Here is a 25,431-nt window from a genome sequence, read left to right as displayed (position 1 = left end):
CAGTGAACAAGTGTGTGAAGTTTCAATCCATTCCAATTAGTGGATACTGAGATATCAGATTACATACAAAAATTTAACCAAAAACTGCTAAGTCGAAAAAGGGGCATAATTTTGAAAAAAAAGAGAGTAGAGTTATGGGACTTGCTTAGTGCATGTCAAATCATGATAGTGAACAAGTATGTGAAGTTTCAATCCATTCCCATTAGTAACTACTGAGATACCAGCTTACATACAAAACCTTAACCAAAAATTTCTAAGTCGAAAAAGGGGCATAATTTTGTAAAAAAGCAAAATAGAGTTATGGAACCTGTGCAATGTAGATCAGTTCATCACAGTGAATAAGTGTGTGAAGTTTCAATCCATTCCCACAAGTGGTTACTGAGTTACCAGCTTACATACAAAACCTTAACCAAAAATTTCTAAGTCGAAAAAGGGGCATAATTTTGTAAAAAAGCAAAATAGAGTTATGGAACCTGTGCAATGTAAGTCAGTTTGTCACAGTCAATAAGTGTGTGAAGTTTCAATCCATTCCCACAAGTGGTTACTGAGATACCAGCTTACATACAAAACCTTAACCAAAATCGGGACGCGGACGCAGACGCCGACGCCGACGCATGGGCGAGTGCAATAGCTCACTATTCTATGAATAGTCGAGCTAAAAAGCGAGCCCATCATGAATAGTTATGATTTCACAGTGGTTACTAATAAAATACTGTGGTGAGATTTTACTTAGAGCTAGACTGAAACACAGAAAATTTGTGATAAATAATGATTAATTTGATCATTCTGTTGAATAAATCAGCTAATTGTATTTACTGTCTTTATGTCTCAATGATTCTTCTTATATTTGTCCTTTTATTTGAAAGCTTACAGTCTTGTACTATCCAGTGAAAATTTATTATAGATTTGTATTGTAAGACATGAATATATTAATTTTAGTTTGCAGTTGTGTCGTTAATTAATTAAAGCCCAGCATATCTTATATGTAATAAAGTAAGAAAGGTATGCTTCTTTCAATTTCAGACGTTTACCAGAGGAACTACCCCCACCTCCCGGTACACGTAGTGCCGCAAATGGGTTTGAAGAACGAGGTAGACCAGAAGCTGGAGCCGGTAATGAGAGCTACAGCAGTTCATATTCAAGTTACTACGACAGGTTTTACAGTAAAACTCCAGCTAATGGAGCAGCTCCACCCCCTGCACGTCCCGGGGTATCTGCAGCAGGGCGTGGTGGTCCCATGGCTCCAAGGGGAGCGGCAGCTGTAGCAGCAGCAGCTGCAGCCAGGAAACAACAGCAAGATCAACAAAGTATGCTGCAGACAGGACCAATATACTTTTAGGAGTTAACTTTTAAATTTCTCAGCCAATGATTTTATGACACATTACATTATACCCCTTTTGTTGTCTGACAGTACAGATCGTGAGTGCAGTTCTAGTACAGAATTTGTAACTGACAGTGTAGTTTTATTCTGTATGGAAATGAAAAGAGAATTCAAATAGGGGCTGATGAAAAGAGGGTCTAATATTTGTATCTGACCAAATAAGTATATCTTGACTGAGGGCAAGATGTTGAAAGTAAACGTCAGTGTAGTGTGTTATGTGATGAATGAGAGTATTAGTTTCAAGTGAGTCAAATTGCAAGTCTGTTATTTAAGGTTGTTTTCTATTTTCATAGAATTTTTCTTTAGATTTCTAAAGGTATGCACATCTGGGCAAGGCATTGTTGTATGCAAAGACGTTTGCCGTGTTTTAGAATACATAGGTATTTTTCTCATATAGAAAGATGGACACTTTCATTGAAATAAAACATTAGTGCTCTTTCCATGTACATTTATCAAAAAAAAAAAAGACCTTCACATTATTGTCTGATAAACCACAGTTCAGATACACATGAATTGAACCGAGAAGGCATTGGCTTAAGTGGTTAAGTTCCCAAGTGCGTTTGAACTGTAGTTTATCAGATGATAAGCTACAAGTAGGCCTTGTTCATTTTCATTTTAACATGTTCATTGAAATTCTAAGATAATAATAATGCTATTTTTCATGAGTAATGATAAACCGGATGTCCTGCAGCAATTTGACATTGTCGTGTTCTCTCACAGCGTGGTTGCCCTCTGTTTAATTGGCAAGCAGATAACCCCATGTAAAAATGTTCTGTAGATCATTGTGAGAAAGTGGCAAGTAATTCACTGGAGCAATGTCATACACATTACAAGCATTATGTAAGTTGCAATTTCTTTTAAAGTTCCTTTAAATATTGCATTTTGTCATCCAAAAACAAGTGCATGACCTTGAGAGTTCTGTGTGGTGGAACACTATCGATGTGATTTAGTTCTTTCAGAACACTGTGAGACTTCAGCCCTGTTAGTAGATTTGTTTGGGGTTTTTTTTGAAGTTTTGTTGAACATTGATACAAGTAAGGATGGCAGTAAATGTTGGTCCTCTGCCTTGTTTCTTTTTGCATTTTACTAGTAGGAAATTCTTCACAGTATTACCATGGTTACTGGATGGGAAATAGAACATACATATTGGGAAAGAATACTTTTTTAAGTATGTTTAAAAACAGGACATGTTTATATCAGCTTATCAGAGAGAAACTGCTGCTGGACCAAATAGCTTTATTTTTTATCTCCCAACTTGTATCTTTCAGTAACCTTCATTTTCAGATTTTGCCAAATCATTGGGAACTTTACATCAAACAGTCATGTTCATAACAATTTACCAAGTTCTGCTGTGTTGAAAAACTAAATACTTGATATAAGATGGAAAAAAGAAAGTTAAATAATTATTTACAACCTACCAGTACTTGCCCTTCAGCATTTTGGTCATGTGATGGAAACACAAGATTTTGTAGAAGTACATTGTACCATTATAAGAAGTGCAGGTTGGCAAAAGGACTGCTATATAAATGCTGGCTCAGCAGTCTTCACATATTTTAGATACTAATGAATGATAATAGATTGGTGTTCACAGCACATTTTCTTTTTTCAACTACAATCATGGTTATAAAATTAGGCTCATTTGTGTAATTGTAATCAGTTGTAAAATCATGTACCGAGGTCTGAAAGACTATAGCATAATTATGTAAATATATGTTCAGCAGTTGATGATTTTATAAGAAATGTTCATGTTAATTGGTTTTACAAAGAACAATAAAGGAAACACTAAAACTAAAGACATCTAAAATGCTAGGAACTTGATTAGAGAACATGAAGTATGCCATTGTCATTCTACTGTACTTAAAAGTTGTAAGTGGCAGTATTTGTATATTTGTTTGAGAAACTGTTAGCTGCAATTATGTCATTGTTATGTAGATAAATCACTTGTTTCTGTTGTTATTAACATGTTTTATATCTGTCATATCAACAGTTGTGTAACACATAAGTTTAAGTTGATTGGAAATGGCCTCCCTTTTAGTTTAATTGTGTGTGCATATCTCGGACTTACATGCTCATATTTTGTTATTTTAGTGTAAAGGAAAATCTAAGTCCAATGTCTGAAAAAAAGTCTCATATTTACCATATATTTACCTTATATTTATAACTGTCGGGAGCTTCAAAAATAATTCTGAAGTAACTCTTTTCCATAACTTGTCATTGTGTAAGCATATTATGGGTGCCAAAAGAAAGTTGATCTTCATCCCTTACTTGTAGGCTAATGCTGGGAACCAGTAGAACTTGCTGTAGATAACTTAACCTGTTGTACATTTAGCTCATAGCGCTGTTCATCTCAAAATTTTGAGTAAATAAGTACTTAAAAGCGTTCAAGTCTTTTAATATGGTACTTCATAAAGCCCAGAGTGTGTCTTTTTATTTTTAATCAAATAGATGAAATATTCTGTACTACACATGTCACTTAGTGAGCTGTAATTCCCTGTTACAGAGTATAGACCTAAATTTGAATGTTTTGTGTATTTCTGAACTAATAAGCTCCTCATTAAAGTCTCCTGCTTTCTTTGTCGATAAAACATTTATTTCATATGATTAAATTGTAGTTAGCTTCATTTGGGTTTAAGTGGGACTTGAGAAGTGTTTTAGTGGTTTATAAGAAAAAAGAGAACAATGTTTCTTTATGGAGGGAAAATATGGATGATAGATGTTTGCATTGGTTTGAAAACATCTTTGGAGTTATGTTAAACTTCCACCTTTTTCAGGTATAACTGTTACTGATTTCAGATTGCATAGTCAAGAATTCAAATCTTAGTCATAACTACCAGTAGTTGTTGAGAGAATGTAGATATGTTCATGTATTTTAAAATGTTAACACACAGTCCCATTTTAAAAGAGAGGAGACGTCAATGAAAATATGATCAGACTACAATGTTAAAAAAGGTCTTTATGTTTATAGAAATTAGAGTGAATTTGTATTTCACAGTTACTTCCTACTAAAAATCATTTAAGATGGCAGCATTCATTTATTCATTGTGCTGATTTCATTTCTTGTTGAACTATTCTCAGTATATCCGAAGTCCTAGCTTTGGCTAATAATAAAATTGTACGCAAGGCTTTTTTGATCATAGAAGTAATTATGTGCTTCTGAGTATAGTAAGGCTGTATACTATATGGTCATTTCATGACAGGACCTGCATTAGTAGAAAAAAAATTAGACAACTTTGTTTTTACATTTCAAAACGAATGTTTGAAGTAAACTCCACTATTGTGAGATCTGCAATGTTTTAAAGTAAGACATCAAATGCGTTTAGATTAAACATCAAGAAAGCTGGGAAAGCATTATGACATTGTCGCATATGGCATGTACAGTGCATGTCACTTAAGTGACAAATTACGTATACCCAGTAATAAGGTTTTTGTGGGTTATATTTCTTAAATAGTACATACATTCTTTGTTAAGACAACACTGAAATTAGCATAATGTTTGATAACTTTATTTGAAAAATGAAATAACCTTGTGAAATGTAGGTTGATGTAAATATTTTTCATCAACAGCAGTCTGAGTCATCTATATGAAAGAGTTTGTAGCATTAATTTCTTCTAAACAAGTTGCCATACATTTATATATTTTAAGTTCTTTACATTTTGGAAATTCTGTACTTGCCTTTCAGTGCTGCAATAACAAATATTGTCATTTGTGATGTTTAGAGAAATAGTTTCAACTGAACTAGCGTTTTAGGATCAAGTTAAAACATCAAGTTAATAGGAAGGGAAAGTTTGGATGCAGATGAAAGGGATTGAAAGTCAAAAATATAGTAATATTTTACTTTATTATTGTAATGTTTTTACAGAGATGCAATAATTCTTTTGACATAGTTATCAGAATATGAGGCTTTCTTTGTTTAAATATTGTATCGTTGTGTGTGTTTAAGCTAAATTAGATTTTGTCACGTAGAATTTGAAAAAGTGTTTCCGAGTTTGACCGAAATGACAGTTGATATACTATGCTTTAATTTTTTTCTTCCTGTAAGTTGTTTATTTTTTTAGATAGTAGTTTTCTGAACAAATACACTGAGAAGGTTCAGTGTTAGTAAATATGAACCCAGAGTCTCATAGTCCATTGAATTGTATATAATTGTCATACTAACAGTGTCGTTGAAATAAATGTATTTTGTCATCATTTCTCAGTCAAAAATAAAAAATAGAAAAACAGATTCCATTTGCTTTATTGTCCTTTCTGGAAATTGTCATAGCCATTGTCTAACTGTTGCATGCTGCAGAAGACCCTTTGTATTATACACTTACCATTTAATTTTTAGCTCACCTGACAAAGTACTCAAGGGGAACTACTGTGATCACCTTGTGTTCGCCATGCGCTTCAAAAGTCCGACTGTAATACTCCGGAGGTCAGAATTTTAGCCAATTTTAACAAAACTTGGTCAGAATATTACCCTCAGTAAAATCTCGGACAACTGGGCCATCTGGGTTCTGAAACTGGGTCAGTTAATTTGGAAACCTTACTAATACTCAACAGGCAATATTTTCCAACTTGTTTTTATGAAACTTTGTTTAAATGTTTGCCTCTATAAAGTCTAGGACAAGATCGAAACTGGGTAACCTGCGGTCAAAAACTAGGTCAAGTTATAGGAAAACCTTGTTTATGCTTGAGCGGCTTCATTTTCTGTTTGATCTTGCAAGTTTGTCAGAATTTCTGTCTATGAAATCTAGATCGTTTTAAACTGTTACTTCAGGTCAGAGACTAGGACACTAGGTCAGATCATGAAAAAACCTTGTTAGCACTCATTTTCTGTTTGATCTTAAAATTTACCAGAATGAATTCGGTCGATTTCAAAACTGGATTACCCGAGGTCAAAACCTAGGTCACTAGGTCAAATCAGAAAGCTTGTTAACACACTAATGTTCACATTTTCTGCTTGATCTTAATAAACCTTTCTCAGAATGTTTATCTCGGTGAAATTTAGGTCAAATTCTAAACTGGATTATCTATGTTAAAAACTAGGTCAAGTCACAGAAAGACATTGTTAACACTTAAAATGCCACATTTTCTACATTAGCTTATGAGACTGTCGGAATGTTTGTCTGTTTAAAGTCTGGGATAGATTTGTAACTGGGTTACCTAGGGAAGACTAGGTTGTGAGAAGCCCGTCCGCTTAGCTCAGTAGGTAAGAGCGTTGGTCTACGGATTGCGGGGTCGCGAGTTCGATCCTCGGGAGGGGCGTATGTTCTCTGTGACTATTTGATAAACGACATTGTGTCTGAAATCATTAGTCCTCCACCTCTGACTTATGTGGGGAAGTTGGCAGTTACTTGCGGGGAACAGGTTTGTACTGGTACAGAATCCAGGAACACTGGGTAGGTTAACTGCCCGCCGTTACATGACTGAAATACTGTTGAAAAACGGCGTTAAACCGAAAACAACAACAACAACTGGGTTGTGAGGTCAAATCATAGAAAAACTACGTGGTACTTTTTATCCCCTGCCGATGAAATCGGAAGGTGGGTATTGAAATGGCGTCAGTCCGTCCACAGCCATTTCTCAGTAACTAGCAGGTAAAATTTCATAAAACTTGAAATATACATGAACCAACATACTGCGATGATGCCCATCAAGTTTTTTTTTGATTGGTCAATTTCCCTTAGAGTTATTGCCCTTGATTTAATGCAAAATGTCCGTCCGCAGTCATTTCTCAGTAACTAGGAGGTAGAATTTCATAAAACTTTAAATAAACATAAACTAACATACTGCAATGATGCCCATCAAGTTTTTTTTTTTGGATTGGTCAATTTCCGATCAGAAACAAGCTGGTAGAATTTCATGAAACTTGAAATAAATATAAACCAACATACTTCGATGATGCCTGTCATTTTTTTTAGCTCACCTGTCACAAAGTGACAAGGTGAGCTTTTGTGATCGCGTGGCGTCCGTCGTCCGTCCGTCCGTCCGTCAGTCCGTAAACTTTTGCTTGTGACCACTCTAGAGGTCACATTTTTCATGGGATCTTTATGAAAGTTGGTCAGAATGTTCATCTTGATGATATCTAGGTCAAGTTCGAAACTGGGTCACGTGCGGTCAAAAACTAGGTCAGTAGATCTAAAAATAGAAAAACCTTGTGACCTCTCTAGAGGCCATATTTTTCATGAGATCTTCATGAAAATTGGTCAGAATGTTCACCTTGATGATATCTAGGTCAAGTTCGAAACTGGGTCACGTGGGGTCAAAAACTAGGTCAGTAGATCTAAAAATAGAAAAACCTTGTGACCTCTCTAGAGGCTATTTTTTTCAAGAGATCTTCATGAATATTGGTCAGAATGTTCACCTTGATGATATCTAGGTCAAGTTCGAAACTGGGTCACGTGGGGTCAAAAACTAGGTCAGTAGGTCTAAAAATAGAAAAACCTTGTGACCTCTCTAGAGGCCATATTTCTCAATGGATCTTCATGAAAATTAGTCAGATTGTTCATCTTGATGATATCTAGATCAAGTTCGAAACTGGGTCACGTGGGGTCAAAAACTAGGTCAGTAGATCTAAAAATAGAAAAACATTGTGACCTCTCTAGAGGCCATATTTTTCAAGAGATCTTCATGAATATTGGTCAGAATGTTAACCTAGATGATATCTAGGTCAAGTTCGAAACTGGGTCACGTGGGGTCAAAAACTAGGCCAGTAGGTCTAAAAATAGAAAAACCTTGTGACCTCTCTAGAGGCCATATTTCTCAATGGATCTTCATAGAAATTGGTCAGAATGTTCACCTTGATGATCTCTAGCTCAAGTTTGAAACTGGGTCACGTGCGGTCAAAAACTAGGTCAGTAGGTCTGAAAATAGAAAAAAATTTGTGACCTCTCTAGAGGCCATATTTTTCGCGGGATCTTTATGAAAATTGGTCAGAATGTTCACCTTGATGATATCTAGGTCAGGTTCGAAACTGGGTCATGTGCGGTCAATAACTAGGTCAGTAGATCTAAAAATAGAAAAACCTTGTGACCTCTTTAGAGGCCATATTTTTCAAGAGATCTTCATGGAAATAGGTCAGAATGTTCACCTTGATGATATCTAGATCAAATTCGAAACTGGGTCACGTGCGGTCAAAAACTAGGTCAGTAGGTCTAAAAATAGAAAAACCTTGTGACCTTTCTAGAGGCCATATTTCTCAATGGATCTTCATGAAAATTAATGAGAATGTTCAGCTTGATGATATCTAGGTCAAGTTCGTAACTGGGTCATGTGCGGTCAAAAACTAGGTCAGTAGGTCGAAAATAGAAAAACCTTGTGACCTCTCTAGAGGCCATATTTTTCACGAGATCTTCATGAAAATCGGTGAGATTGTTCACCTTGATGATATCTAGGTCAAGTTTAAAAGTGGGTCACGTACCTTCAAAAACTAGGTCATTAGGTCAAATAATAGAAAAACCTTGTGACCTCTCTAGAGGTCATATTTTTCAATGGAGTTCATGAAAATTGGTCAGAATTTTTTATCTTGATGATATCTAGGTCACATATGCTCAAAACCTAGGTCACTATGACAAATAATAGAAATAACGACTTCATACTCAGTTCAACACTGGGTCATGTGGGGATAGGTGAGCGATTCAGGACCATCATGGTCCTCTTGTTTTTTTATTGGTCAATTTTCCTTCGAGTTACTGGCCTTTAATTGTTAAAAAATTCTCAGATTTGTACATAACAAACCAACCAATTGGTAGAAATTCATTAAACTTCTTTCATTCTCTTCCATGAACATCTATTATAAACATGTGAAGTTGTGTACCCACACCTGGTCACCACCTTGCCTTGGTCCCCAACCCCCCCCCCCCCCCCCCCCCACCAAAAAAAAAATAAATATTTTTTTCATTCCTTTTTAAAAAAAAATATTCAAACCTATGAATATTTATCAACATGCAAAGTTGTACCATTCCCCGACCTCACTCCTCCACCCAGTCTTGCCCACCACCCCGATCATCCGATCATGCATTCCCCCCCCCCCCACCCCATTTTTTTATGCTCCCGAAGGGAGGCATATTAGATATTAGTTTTCAACTGTCTGTCCGTTCGTTCAGCACAACGTTAACTTTTTGCATGTAGGCACTTTACTCGCGAACCACTGCACCCAGGACCTTCAAACTTCAAATGCTCATATTACTTATTGAGTACACGACCCCTACTGACTTTTGGGTCACCAGATCAAAGGTCAAGGCGCTGCAGGGGCATTTGTCACCATTAGTGACAGCTCTTGTTCCTTGTGTAATCTAGGTCAAGTAGAAAAACAGTTATCTGGAGTCAAAAACTAGGTCAAATAAAAAAATGTAACCACATTTTAGTTAATCTCCATGAAACTTGGTCAGAATATTTTTCGAAGTCTTGTTAAGACTGAAGCTAGGTCATTTATAGTCAAAAACTAGGTCACAAGATCAACTGTTGAAAAACCATGTAAACACCGGATGCCACATATGGAGATCACATTTGCTCAAGGTGAGCAATTGTGACCCCTCATTGTCTGGCGGCACGTGTCAACATTTGCCTTGTTAACACAAGTGGCCACAGTTGTGACCCAATCTTTATGAAACTTGGTCAGAATGTTTGTTTTGATGAGCTCCAGGCCAAGTTCGAAACTGGGTCATGTAAGTCAAAAACTAGGTCAGTAGGCCAGATCGAAAGAAAATCTTGTTAACACACTATAGAGTTCACAGTTAAGTTTGAAACTCGTCAAATCAAAGGAAAACTAAGTCACTAGGCCAGGTCAAAGGAAAATCTTGTTAAATACTCGAGAGACCACATTTTAAGTTTGAAACTCGTGAGAATTAGAATGTTTTTCTTGATGAAATCTAGGTCAAGTTCGAATATATGTCGTCTGGAGTCAAAAACTAGATCACCCAGTCTTATCAAAGAAAGAATTATGTGTGTGCAATAGGGGCTGCATTTTTCACTGGCTATTCCTGAAATTTGATCAGAATGATCTTAGTGAAATCTAGCCGAAGTTCGAATATGGTGGAGAAAAAATGGTCATCTGGTCAAATCAAAGAAAAAATCTGTGTATACAATACAGGCTGCATTTTTCATCTGATATGCATGAAACTTGGTCATATTGTTTGTTTCTATGAAATCTCGGAGGAGTTTTTTAGCTCACCTGAGCCAAAGGCTCATGGTGAACTTTTGTGACCGCTCAATGTCCGTCGTGCGTCGTCTGTCCATCAACATTTCCTAAAAAAATCTTGAAAACCACTTGGCAGAATTACACCAAACTTCACAGGAATGATCCTTGGGTGGCCCCCTTTCTAAATTGTTCAAAGAATTTAATTCCATGCAGAACTCTGGGAAAAACTTTAAATCTGCTTGTTCAAAACCACAGGGCCTAGGGCTTTGATATTTGGTGTGTAGCATCATTTAGTGGTCCTCTACCAAAATTTTCCAATTATCCCCCTAGGGTCAAATATGGCCCCGCCCCAGGGGTCACATGGTTTATATAGACTTATATTGGGAAAACTTTGAAAATCTTCTTGTACAAAACCAAATGGCCTAGGGCTTTGATATTTGGTATGTAGCATCATCTAGTGGTCCTCTACCAAGATTGTTCAAATTTTCCCCCTATGGTCAAATATGGCCTTGCCCCCTGGGTCACATGGTTAATATAGACTTAAATAGGGAAAACTTTGAAAATCTTCTTGTACAAAACCACATGGCCTAGGGCTTTGATATTTGGTTTGTAGCATTATCTAGTGGTCCTCTACTAAGATTGTTAAAATTATCCCCCTAGGGCCAAATGTGGCCCCGCCCCAGGGGTCCCAAGTTTTACATAGACTTGTATAGGAAAAAAAGTTTAAAAATCTTGTCTGAAGCCACAACACTTAGACCTTTGATATTTGGTTTGTAGCATTGTCTAATGGTCCTCAACAAAAAATGTTCAAATTGTACCCATGGCGTGAAAAGAGGCCCTGCCTTGGGGGTCCCAAGTTTTATATAGATTTATATAGAAATAGCTTTTTCTTGTCTGAAACCATACGACCTAGGCTTTTGATATTTGGTGTGATAAATTGTCTAGTAGGCCTCTACCAAAATTGTTCAAATTATGCCCCTGGGGTTAAAAGAGGCCCCGTCCTGGGGTCACTTAGTTATTATGTGAGTTATATAGGAAAAAATACTTAAAAATCATCTGATCCTATTTCCAAGACTGTTTAATTATAATTACCTGATGACCCCAAGTAATATGATGTCACTTGACTGTGACCTTGACCTACTGACCTACTTTCTTGTTTTTTTAAGATACAGCCTTGAAATTTTGATGACATACACAGTTTTGCACACAAATCGTAAAACTGAATTTCATTGACCATGAATGTGACCTACTGACTTTCTTAATATTTTATCATCAGTTTGACATTTGAAACATGTAGCTCATATTACTCAGGTGAGCGATCCAGGGTCATCATGACCCTCTTGTTTCATTTTTTTCTGGGTAATGCGAGTCAAAAACTAGGTCAAATAAAAGAAAATGCTTGTTTACACTCTAGGAGTCACATTTTTAGCTGGACTATTCGAAGAATATGGGAGCTATCCTACTCGCCCCGGCGTGAACGTGAGCGTGAGCATCACACAAATGTTAAAGTTTGCGTACCACCCCAAATATTTTCAAAGTCCATTGAGATTTTGCTTTCATATTTTGCATACTTGTTTACCATCATGACCCCAGTCTGTAAAAAGGAGGAGGTAACTCTATCAAGCATTTTGACTGAATTATGGCCCCTTTTCGACTTGGAATATGCTTATTGTAATGTTAAAGTTTTACTCATTGTATTATACTATCAAGCACTGAGAATAGTCAAGCGCGCTGTCCACTAACAGCTCTTGTTATTCAATCTAGTCAGAATGTTTGGTATTATTAAGACTTGAATGATTTCGAATCTGGGTCATTTGGGGCCAAACCTAGGTCAAATCAAAGTTAAAGCTTGTTTAGTGTTTACACTCTAGAGGTCACTTCTTTGCTCCAATCTTCTCGAAACTTTGTCAGAATGTTTTCATGAAATCATAGACGATAATAATCTTGGCCATGTAGGGTTAAAAAGTCGGTCACTAGGTCAAATAAAAGAAAATGGTTTTTACACTCGAGAAGCCACATTTTTGGTCCAGTCTTAATGAAAGTTGGTCAGAATATTTGTCTCTATGAAATATCTGACGGGATGAAAATTAGGCCAGGTTGGGTCAAAAACTAGGTCACAAGGTAAAATCGAAGAAAAGTCTTGTTTATAGTCTAGAGGCCACATTTTTGCTCCAATCTTCAAAAAAACTTCGTCAGAATGTTTATCCCCGTGAAAACTCGGATTAGATTGAAACTGAGTCATGTGGTGTCGTCAAACTGGGTCACTAGGTAAAACATGTTTACACTGTTATGGTGTGTTACTCTGGTGAGCGGCCTAGGGTTGTCTTGGCCCTCTTGTTTACTTATCTTCCTGAACCTAGCTTAAATATTTTGTTTATGTAAAATCTAAGTAAAATGGGTAAAACTAGATCACCAGGTCAAACTTTCATTAATACTACATTGATGACATTTTCTACCTAATATGAATTAAGCTTGAAAGTGGAAAACCAAGGATCACCCACAAGACGACTTAAAACGAAAATGTGGCGGGCTCGGTTTGATAGAGCCTGTACGTGGACGGTAGCGGAAATGCAAGCTACCGTGGCCCTCTTGTTAAAAAAAAAAATATGCAAAATGTAGATCAATTGACCAATGATTGCAAAGTTATTCATTTATTTTCATCATGAGTATAAATCTGATTTTTTTCTAACACGTGTTGGCCAAGGTCGCTAATGTGAGGTCTGCCAATTACAACTTATAAGATTGCATGCGTCAATAATTATATAGCAAAATGGTCGTAAGCAGCGGATGCGAGCTCTCATTACAGACGATTCTAATAAGGTGTATATACAATTTCAGGTAAACCAGATATACAATTCTGACTTAATATACAGGTTATTCACTTTCAATGCATTTTCCAAAGAAAGGTCGCATGTTACAGTTTTACACTAGATACAGTATTTTTTGATGTACATATTCAGATTTTTATAGAGATACATCCTAAAATTTCAACGATAGAGATACATTAGATGATTTCTAAGTTCTTGAAATAACCAGAAATGATTGTACAAATGTGAAATTTAGGATAGATTTGTTAATATCAATTACAGAAGCGTTAATATTTGATTTAAAGTTGTGATCCGCAAAAAACCATAGGCCAGTGAACTTCCCTTGCAATTACACAATCGTGTAGAAAATCAAAACGGTTAAAGACACAGTATCATACCTTTTTGCACAACAAAAACATTTGGGATTTATTCATACGAGTTTGACTTACCCGTTAAAACCTGCTTCACATGATTTTGTCAGCTTACTTATCGTGAAAAATTAGCTTTTAACAAGCCGGTAATAAAAGTATTTTATAGTGAAGATAATACAGATTTGCTTGTATCAAAATGTCACAAATAGAAGCACTTTTGTAATACAGAACAGATAGGATTAGTAAAGGTGCAATTACATTGATCTCTATTTCCTATGCCTAATTGGTAATTAACTTTCCTTCTCAGCCATATTCGTATTTCGCGGTTTCCTCTTGGGTGCACATCTAGTGTTGGAGGTATGGTGCATTTTAGCACAATTGCTTTATTATAGCTTGACATTTCTAATTATTCTATTTCTTCATTTGAATATTAGTTCATTTCTTGTAAAGGCCTAACTATAGTAAAGGAACCAGCGTGTGAGTCATCTGGTCTAGTCGCGTAATGGCGGACAGGTTTTTGAACACTAGTTTTTCACTTGGCATGGCAACAGAGGTCTAAATTAAAACTATTTTCTGTTTAAATGTCATTGTGGATGTATTTTTGACATTTTGGTAGGAAAAATGGCAGAGGAGGTATTTGGTGAAGTGAAACTCAATTTTAGTACGAGTAGTACTTCCAGGTCTCAGCAGTGTGATTTTGATAGCAAATGTGACAAGAGAAATCTCTCTTAGAAGATACATGACCCCTACTTTTCTCTTCATTTTTTATCAGTTTTATCATAACACTTTAAAATGAGCTAAGGATTTGTTGTCTTAAATGGTTCTAGCTATGTTTGGTAGCTCTTTAAAAAATGTCAGTTTTATATAGAATACATATAGGGAAAACTTGCCTGAAAGTTCTGTTAATTCGAATAACTAATTGTTAGAGTGCTTGCACTAGATGGTCTGTAAACTTCATTTAAGCATTTGAAGATAATATTGAAAGAACGAGGCATATCTTGAACATATGTTGTATACTATAATTATGTTCTAACATAACTGAGCCCGCCCGCTTAGCTCAGTAGGTAAGAGCGTTGGTCTACGGATCGCAGGGTCGCGAGTTCGACCCTCGGGCTGGGCATATGTGACTATTTGATAAACGACATAGCCCCTTCTCAAATTATATGCATGCTTTACATTCCATTGCCAGAACGAGGCTGAGATGGGTGAGTTGTAAACATTATCTCAGAGCAGTATTACTGCTTCCAGTGTTAAAGTACACTGTTTATGATAAGATAGGAAAACACACAAAGTTTAATAATAATTTACTTTTAATGTGTTCCAAAGTGTAATTCAAATGACTGATGTTATTTTAATCTGAGTTTTTATAAATTTTCCAAAGATGAATTGGGTAGTTAAAATCAGGCGAGATGTGTGTCAGTGAGTGATTTCCAGGTATATAAATATTCATTATAATCACATTTTTTGTATTTTCGAAAATGAAGTTTGCAGTCAAATAATTTTTTTCAAAAATAAACAAACTTCATTAAAGAAGGTTATTAGAGTAAATAGTATATTTGCTAGTAAAATGCATTTCCAATTTTACCATATTTATTCTTTATACCATAGATTTCTGTTGTTGTTTTCTGAACAGATCTCTAAGTCAGCAGTTGTTTGTTCCTAGCACTTCAAAAATGAAAATTATACAGGCTGACCACAACTTAAACCAAGACGAATTTCAAAAAAGAACACTTAGTCTAATAGTAAGAAAAATAAAATAATTGCTGACATTATGTTTTGTATTGTACTTCAGTCATTTCAGTTTTCAGAAATGAAGGAGGCTGTTTTCAAATTCCTTTAATTTATTTATTTTCTGACAAAAAATGTGAAACAATGGACAGTACAAAAGAACCATCTACAACTGGAGGAAGAACATTGACAGCAGTCCTACTTTATGTTGAACAAGGACCGGAAATATCAACACTGAAGGACTGGAGCTGCGCTAGAAAAATTAAGAATGTATTGCTTTAGCCAGCCAACTTAAAACATTTAAACTTAAATGCTTTGTTATTTCTCCACAATTGTTGAGTTTGTTTTTCACTGTAGTCCAGCCAATCTTGTTTCTATATGATGATCATTTCTTTTCCCTGAATTTAACTTGAAGGTATTTGATCTTTAATAGCCCAAGTGGAGGGATCTCTAGTCGGATCATAGACCTGTCTGTCTGGACTTGTATCTAACCAGGGTGCCCTAAAACTGACAACCAAATAAGGGTTTTTAAATGGTTTTCACAGACTTAAGCATACCGTTTGGCTGCTGTTGGTACATAAGCTAGCCTGTGTTGGTGTCACTTAATATATATGAAATAATATGGTTAGGAAAGAATCTGACTGCTCTGAACAAACTTTACCATGTAAACAACTTACTAGCCCCAATAGTACAAGCAATCAGTGTTTATAATCAGAACTTAAAAGCTGGCCACTTCTACAGCTGCATAAATTGACCAATTAGTTACAGTTTTAGAGATAAGATGTGTATTGATGATTTAGTTTCATACAGGTAAACAAGCTGAAAAACAACAACAACGAAAGTATAGATATTTGATCTTACTTTAAAAATAGTGTATGTAGCTTTCACTATAATATTCATAAATATTCTTTAGAAGAGAATTTGTAAGTTCCAATATAATCTTCAGCAGAAAAAAAATGTTATATTAGGGATTAAACTGGTATATATCACTATCACTATAGTAGCTGCCATTCTGCTTATCAGCAATGTTTACAACTGACCCATCTCAGCCTCGCTCTGGGGATCTCATTCAATATTCAGGAGATAATATTAAGAAGGGCCTATTGTGTCTGAAATCATTAGTCCTCTACCTCTGATTCATGTGGGGAAGTTGGCAGTTACTTGCGGAGAACAGGTTTGTACTGGTACAGAATCCAGGAACACTTGTTAGGTTAACTGCCCGCCGTTATATAACTGAAATACTGTTGAAAAACGGCGTTAAACCAAAAACAAACAAACAAACAAACATGTTCTATCATGTCCTTATATTTTTTATTTTAGGTACATGAAAGATGAAAAAGGAAACAAAACTTCTAGTCTGCATCAATGGAATTGTCAATATATGTTAAAAAGGATTGCTGAGTGATCGGCATGCAAGACATTATTGACATATTATATTTTCCAAAAGCTGTACGACATAATATTTGATAAGTGGAGAACATCCTCTAACGGAATTACCCCAGACAAGGATTTCAACGCTCAAGTAGGTCTCCGTACCAAACTTTGTCACGACTATGTCGGTTGCTGTTTGAAGGTATGGATATAAATAACTGATTTAATTTCAATAATGTTACAGTAGATAAACCTTAATAAGGGGTATAGTTAGATAGGCACTTCGACACATGATAATATAAATAGAAAGTATTTTGGAAACCATTAGTTAACTTGTTACTCTAATTATTTTTTCATGATAACTATTTATGGCGTGTCATCGAAAATAGTCGAGTATGATGGCTTTGATTCCGAACTTGAGTTCAAGGCAAGACTCGATGAGACAAATAAGAATATGCATTGATAATATGCTAAGTAAAGCAAAATTATATAGTTAAATTATTATCATGTGCTGATTTTTAAAGTAGCAACCTTTTAATATATTTTTAAAGGTATAAAGTCGCACCAATGCAGTTTAGTTTTTAATGATATGCTACTATTTAGTTTTGTTTAACGTTTCAGGGCCACGTGATCATCACAATTGCTTGGGAAAAAATGAGAAATTACTGTATCGCGCCAACGAAATGTTCTTATTAAGGAGTTTTAGATGTGCGCAGGGAAAGACCAAGAGTGACTACAACCGAATTATAATTACCACGTAGTAGAATGGGACATTGAATCTACACTAGAAAGCGGTTGAGGATTTAACATTTTACTAATGTTCAGATTTTGCTTGCAAATCTTAGTGCACCCAATTACATGTTAAAACTCGAAGTGAGCTTGAACAGTGGTAAAACAATTTTACTTGCAATGTAAATTACTTTGCTTTTCTTAAACTGTTTAGTTGTTGAAAATGTTGTTGTATTAAAAATTATTTAAAATAGGAAATTGTACTGATTTTTTATTTAAACCCTTACCCAGTGGAACCCGTTGTGACATAAACATACGCACATACACTTTCAAGACATAGCAACATCTTCCTTTTATCAGCTAATGTTATATATTTACACAAATCAACAAAGTAGATTTATTACTTGATTGTAGCAATTCTAAATTTTATACACACTTATAAATACGAGTATAATGAAAACGTTTCTTTAACTTTGGACGTAATTCTTTATAACTCAGCATTTAAAAAAATGAAATTCACCTTAAGTTTCATTAAGATCGCATATTTGACAGATTCTTTCCACATTGTATGCTTTAATTTTCTTCGATCAAGAAGCAGTGTACATCTCTATGTCACATATTCTCAACAACTGGAAATATTCAGACCCGACAGAAAGACGCGAAGTGAAGATGCACTGCCTAAACTTCAAAATCAACAAAAATCGGAATATAATAACTCTTGAAACCATTAAACTGGAAAATGTTGAGGTTTTGCGCAACTACACTTATTATAACTCAGAAATTTCATTAAAACACACAAAACTTGATAAAGAGACAATGTAGTATAATCTGTGAACGTTTATTGACCGAAACATAGACACACTGGTTATTCGGGTACCTACTCGTGTGAGCGATACCGCCCTCGTGTGATTAATGTACATGTTGGTGAACAGGAAATTCACACCGATAACACGTAATTATTCCGTATTTGATTGAAGATTTGAAGAGTTTTAGCATTAAATGTGTAAGATCATACCTTAACTATATCCATGTCAAATATCTATCTCATGTAATTTGAATAACTGTGAAAAAAATACATTTTTTGTCGCGAAAATGAAGATATTTTAAGGCGATGGTATATATTTTCACCATTAACGGTATTATTTCGGATTATATTAGGAATTTTTGTTAGGAAAATGAAAAACAGTCATTCTGTGTATTAGCCATTGCTTTCATTTCACAAAAACTTGACGCACAGTAAAATTAGATAGATTTTTTCGAAGACAGTGTGTAGAAAATAAGATACCTCTGACGATGTACCATGGTACCATCCTCGTTGTTTCTGTCAATCCAGCGGATACCGTCCTCGTTATTGAAATGAACATTACATCGATACAGACCCCTTTTCTAAAATTTAGCGATGATATGCAATGGCCAGCCAGGATAAAGATAAAACTTTGGTCTTTTATACTCTCCTGGGCTACTGGAAGCAGGCTATCCGAAGAAAAACTTCTCACATAATTTCTTCAAGTTCGCTTTCAAGATCCACCTACATAGACACATTATTAGATGCATTTTCAATTGAATATTGCGACTTCCGTACGTTTTGTCTTGTTATTTAAGTTGCTATGGGGTACAAAATGTTTGCAACAAAAACAAAATTAAATTTGTTCAGAAATTCAGTGATTTTGTCAAATATTTTATTGCGATCGACCCATGTTTAGCTTCGTTGTAAGGAATAAAGCCAGTAATTCGGTCGAATATGTGCTTCGTTTGAGTAGTCGAAAGAAGTCGGTAGTAAACAGATCCTTATTTCCCCATTTTTTTGTGCGAAAATTCGTGTAGAACAAGTGCATAAATCACACCTTTTTACTGCTGGAATACATAAGATTGAGATATGTAAACGAGATGAGATATGTTTATACACTTCACATACAAGTTTTGCAGATCATCGAAACCGAAAGTAGGGGGTTTATTGTGCGGACAGGAGCATATACGCGCCATTTTAGGGTAGCAGACCACAACTGACTGGCATTTTACTAGAAACTATTCAGCTCCCTCTTTATTTTTATCGTTATACTTTAACTTATGATAGAACTTTCATGAAAAATAGGTGTTGGAAAAAGTGATGTTCTATTAAGGTAGGTAAAAAGGGCATGAAGTTTAGTAGGTCTGCAGGTTTGTCGAACAATTCAAGCCTCGAGCAATATGCTCGAGCAATAAGCAATATCATCCAACTGTTGAAAGCAGAGCTAAAATGGTGGGAAATGAAAAGAAAAAAAGAAAGCGACGAGAAATTTTGCTTGTTTTTCGTAACCATTTGTACATTTTTTCAAAGTTATTACAGCTCGTCTGATACTTAAACTTTAACAAAATATCATCTTACCTGTCTTATAGTCTGTTGCTAATTCTGTATTGCAAATGGTGATTATGAATCTAAAGGCAGTAATTTAAAGTAAAAAAAAAACAATCTGCTCTTGTATTGTGCCATTGTGGTAACAAGAAAGCGTTTTTGATTCTGTCGATCGTATGTGTTTATGGAATAAATTACTACAGCATAGCATTGATAGGAAAGTCTTTAAGGCTGTATATTATGCAATATATGATAAAGCCAAATCTTTATAAAGAGTATCCATTTTGAGTCTATCAATTTTTTTTATTAGCTCAACTGGTGTACGACAATGTGAAAATTATCACCAATATTATTTTCTGTTTTCTAGAATGATTTAGTCTCATATATGTCTAATTATTGTTCAGGACTAGTAGAATTATCAAACAATGTTAGGACCTGCTAAGTGAGGAAATTCAGAAATGTTATTCAAGCTATTTTTGTTATGCAGATGATACAGTGTTATTTGCAGAATCTTATAATGATTTACAATCTGCATTAAATGTATGTCAGAATATTATGATATTTGGAAACTTACAGTTAATTCAAATAAATCTAAGATTTTTTTTTTCTCACGTGGAAAAGTACAAAATAAGTCTACCTTTTATTATGATAATGCGGCACTTGAAGTAGTAGATGACTTCAGTTATCTAGGAATTAAATTTAACTACAATGGTAACTTCAATAAAACTAAGATATATTTGGTTGACCAAGCTAGAAAGGCTATGTATGCTCTGTTGAAAAAAAATAACATGTAGGAAGTTGCAGCTTAGTATTGATTCACAATTACATTCATTTGAGTCTGTGGTTCAACCAATATTATTGTATGGATCAGAGGTATGGGGATGTGGTGATGTTAGCATTGTTAAGTTTTCAGCTTAAAGTTTTGCATACATTACTGAAGGTTGAAAAGACAACAGCTTATGTCATGATTTTTTTTTTGTGAGCTTGGGGTATTACCAATAGATATTATAACTAGAAATCGAATATTGAACTATTGGTGTACAATTTATTAAAACTTGAAACTTGAGAATTTTCTTAAACGCCTATTTCAACACACAAAGCATCTTCAATGGCGTTGTACACTCATGCATTAAAAACAGTAAAAACAATTCATCAGTATTAACACAAAGTCTTGATTTGCTTCAATGTAATTGCTGTAGTATGAATTTTAGAACAATGAATAGTAGTCTTTGAAGAAGTGAGTTTTCGGCTGCTTTTTGAAGATTTTAACTGATTCACTTTGTCTGAGATATAATGGCAGTTCGTTCCAAAGTTTTGGTCCAACCTTACTGAAGCTTCTGTCACTGAATGTTTTTTTCTTGTTATAAGGGACAACGTAGCATCCTATTGATGATTATGACGAACTTAGTGTACGTTTTGAAATTTTACTAGACAAAAGTTTTATTAGATATTGAGGAGCATTACCAACAAAGCAGTTGTACATATAAGTAAGGATCTTAAAATTGATTCTTGCCTTCACAGGTAGCCAATGCAAGTCACATAATGCCTGTTTTGAACTATCACGCATCTTACGGTTGAGAACAAGTTTGGCGCACATATTCTGAATACGTTGTAATTTACCTACTTCACAATTAGCAACACCATAAAGAATAACATTACAGTAATCCAAGTGAGAAATTACTAATGACAAAACCAATATTTCAGTGGCTTCTTTGGTTAGGTATTTACGGATACTTTTGACCTTGAAATAATTCAACATTGCAGTTTTACATTTCCTTTTTATATGCTCCTTGAAATTAAGTGTGTCATCTAGAAAAGCGCCTAAGTATCTAATACAACTCTGCACTTTGATTTTATCACTGCATATTTCAATGTCTGTGGTGGAACACTTATTCAACTGTTGGCGACTACCAAACATTATAAATTCTGTTTTAGATGTGTTCATTTTAGTTTGTTACTGTTCGTCCAATCATAACTATATTAATAATATTAATAACAGTAGCACAATTTTGAAGGTCTTGAATTGCAGTCTTTTCTGCGATGATTGTTGGCTGAAAACGAACGTTCGCAGTATGGTCATCTGCAAATCCAAATTCACCCATCGTCAGAGGTACCATCCAAAACAGCAACAGGATGCATATGATTGAAATTTTATCAACAAAAAAGAACTTGCAGGTACATGATCCAAACGTTTTTTAGTTGAGTATGTATAGTTCTACCAAGGTGAGTGGCAATTTCAGTTATCTCAACTTTGAACAAAGAAAAATACGTCTCAAAACGTCAAAATACACGAATTTCGCTACATTTCTTCAAATTTTATAGTCATATCAATATTATTGAGGACTGATATGTTCACCAGTGCGAATTAATGCATTGCCTCGGACGAATCTGTCTTTAAAATGTTCAACATTCTTAAATATGTGTCATACGTTGGCATTGTTTTTATATACCCTAAACAACCTACATGTACATAAATCACACGAGGGCGGTATCGCTCACACGAGTAGGTACCCGAATAACCAGTGTGATAGAGATAACAAGAATATTTTCATTGTTGTGTTTTACCCGTTATGCGCATTAGTGTCAACTACATTTCATACAAAGTTTAATACTGCTGTTGCCTTTCATCAAAATCTGTCAAATGTTATTTAGAAGAAAAGAGAGGCACTGACAAGACTCTGTGACACAGACAGACAAAACAAAACATGTTTCAATAAAAAAATCACAATTGTTTGAAGTCACGCAAAATCACATTAAATTCCGTCTACAAAAGCTGTTCATGGCTAAATATTGTACGGTAGTGGTCACACGTAACAGTGAGCTGTTTCAAACGATGTCTGCACATATTGCCAGTGAGTGAACCTCAAACAAAGACTACTTTTGTGGTCTTCATTTCTGACTTTTTCACAAACATCCTGAACAAGCGGGTATTGTTCTTTCTACAATTCTGATTTTTTTTGACGTGTCATTTTATTCCCGAGAAATGCATGACTTACTATATGCAGTTTATGTTCATCTGTCTACGGATATCATACTGAACCCCAAGTGTTTAGCTTCATAATTTAATTCTGATAAACAGAATATCTCAGGTGTTTCTGTTGTGATCTGAAAAGAAAGAGTAAATCTGTCATAATATAGCCCTTGAAAGTAAATTAAACACCGTTTTTACTGACATAAACGTTCATTGCTAAATACTACACGGGCGGTGAGCCGGGAAGTGCATCGTTTTACCTGGTGAACCGGGAAGGCGGAATTTTATATTACTGTTTTCTTTGAAACTATAGATTCCAATAATTAATTAAGGTATCACTGACCTCTGTTTGCCATAAAAGAACACCCGTCAAGGCAGTTAGTCATAAGAAATGCATGAAAACTCTTTTTATGCGATATAATATGGTGTGGTGAATGGGGAAGTGTTTCCATGAAGTGCATTGTGCTCGAATGTTCACTTAAACGTAAGACTTTCTTGAAAAATGCAAACGTCAGTGATAAACTAGAGACACATGCGGGTACTTTAGACTATATGTCATTTCCAAATCTAATCGCAAGTTTACTCACCGAATCGAGGTGTTTTGACATAAAAAGCCGCATCGGGAAGTGTTGCGCGCACCTGTTGATGACGTACTATACCACCCCTGAATACACCCACAAGACGCCGCCGATACACAGCATTTGCCATTTTAATAATAACCTTACAGACCACAAAAATGTCAATGTGATAACATTATACAGTATAGGAGCTACTTGAAGAATGCCGCCGACACGCCGCAACATCTGTCATTTTAAAAACATCATAATAGCACATCGCAGGACGCCGCCGATACGCAACATTTGTCATTTTGTCTCACCAATCAATATATCCTTCTTCGGATATATTTATAGCATATCAAACAGCTCAAGCGTTAATGATTTTTATTAAGTTCAAGGTCAGTGTTATACTCCAAGGATACACATCACTGAAGAATCCAATGTTTTATGCCCGTCAGATTTTACAAAGTACTTATGTAATGGATAAGAAAATGACAATGGCATCGTTATACATCTCTTTTATGTGCATGCCTAAAATTGGCAATCACATAAAGACTTTATGTAAGAATGGTAATGTGCTATATATCTCGAGGCATTCCCCTTTGTGTAACATTTCTTATGCTTACCATTCCATTCAATAGTAGTGGGCGAGAAATTCCTATTGCCTATAACATACATTTCAATCCCTAACAACATGTTCTTGTTAGTACAAAACAGTTCACAGTCTGTCTAAACTCGTATTTCCTCTAACGTCTGATTGACGTCACGGACTCCAGGTTGTAAAACAAATGTAAACGTATGAACCGCAAACGGCCGCAGTTTAACTGATAGAGCTTTAAAAAACAGATACATGTTTCAATTATTACACCCATGGAAAATGATAACGATTGTTTACCTGTGGCATATAACAGAGGGACTGACCTTGTATTAATAAGGAACATGTTTTGATAACATCAAAATAATATTTTCGTTTAAAATTCAAACTGGCGGGTTAGATCAATTACACCAACATTCTTAAGGGAGGTTATGTAACAAATACAATTAGTATGTGCGAGCAGAGCGAGTCATTGTCATCAGTTATAAAACTGTGTCTGTTCTTTTTTTTTCAAGGGCACATGTATGAACGCAAACATTCGTGCAAGTACGCTGGTCCTCAAGCATGCACGTGTGTTTTTATTTCGTTGATTACACTGACAGAATCTGTTGAAGTTATTTCTTTAATATAGATAATATGTAAATGATAGTATTTATGTTAGTAATATAGCCCAATGCTGTCATACAATCACAGTATAATAATTAGATCATTTCTGAAATATTGAAATATATTACCTTTATTTTAATACAATGCAAGATTGAAAAGGTCATTCGGGTTAATATCAAAGTACCGATGAAAGAAGTCCTCAGTTATCTGAAGTATGGATTCTTTACCATAAATATCTATTGTTGAACTCTCGAGGCTGCAACTAACTTCAAATGCGTATGCTTAAATAAGAGAATACATAATTCTGATTTTTATTTTATAGATCTAACAATCCAGTGTAATAAAATTTTATACAAGATAATTTGTGGATACAAACGTAATATCAAAATACACTGACTATTAACTGTAACCACGCATTTTTTTCTCACCTGAGCCAAAGGCTTATGGTGAGCTATTGTGATCGCTCACCGTCCGGCGTCCGTCCGTCGTACGTCCTTCCGTCCGTCCACACTTTCCTTTCAACAACATATCCTCCTGAACCATCAGGCCAATTTTGATGAAACTTCACAGGGAAATTATTCAATTCAATTCCATATAGAAATCTGGTTGCCATGGCAACCGAAAGAAAAAAAAACTTCAGAAATCTTCTTGTCTTAAACCACAGGTCATAGGGCTTTTATATTTGGTATGTATTATCATCTAGTGGTCCTCTACCAAGGTTATTCAAATTATTCCTCTAGAGTCAAATATGGCCCCGCCCTTGGGGTCAAATGGTTTACACAGGCTTATGTAGGGAAAACTTTGAAAACCTTGTCCAAAATCACAAGGCATAGAGCCTCAATATTTGGCATGTGGCATCAC

General features: G+C 35.2%; 1 protein-coding gene across 6 annotated transcripts in view; it reads left to right on the top strand.

Moving 5' to 3' along the window:
* LOC123544994 (RNA-binding protein lark-like) overlaps positions 1 to 5,604 on the top strand; it is a 34,456-nt gene extending 28,852 nt beyond the window's left edge. For all 6 annotated transcript variants that reach the window (XM_045331201.2, XM_045331199.2, XM_045331198.2 and 3 more), the window contains one exon: positions 1,024 to 5,604. In XM_045331201.2, coding sequence (XP_045187136.2) covers positions 1,024 to 1,339 — 316 coding nt within the window. In that variant the 3' untranslated portion in view covers positions 1,340 to 5,604. The remainder of the gene's footprint in view (positions 1 to 1,023) is intronic.
* The last annotated feature ends 19,827 nt before the right edge of the window (positions 5,605 to 25,431 follow it).

Source organism: Mercenaria mercenaria, chromosome 1, assembly GCF_021730395.1.
Source record: "Mercenaria mercenaria strain notata chromosome 1, MADL_Memer_1, whole genome shotgun sequence".
NCBI classification, from domain to species: Eukaryota; Metazoa; Mollusca; class Bivalvia; order Venerida; family Veneridae; genus Mercenaria; species Mercenaria mercenaria.
The sequence above is the reverse complement of the archived record's forward strand: the minus strand, read 5'-3'. Positions and strand labels throughout refer to the sequence as shown.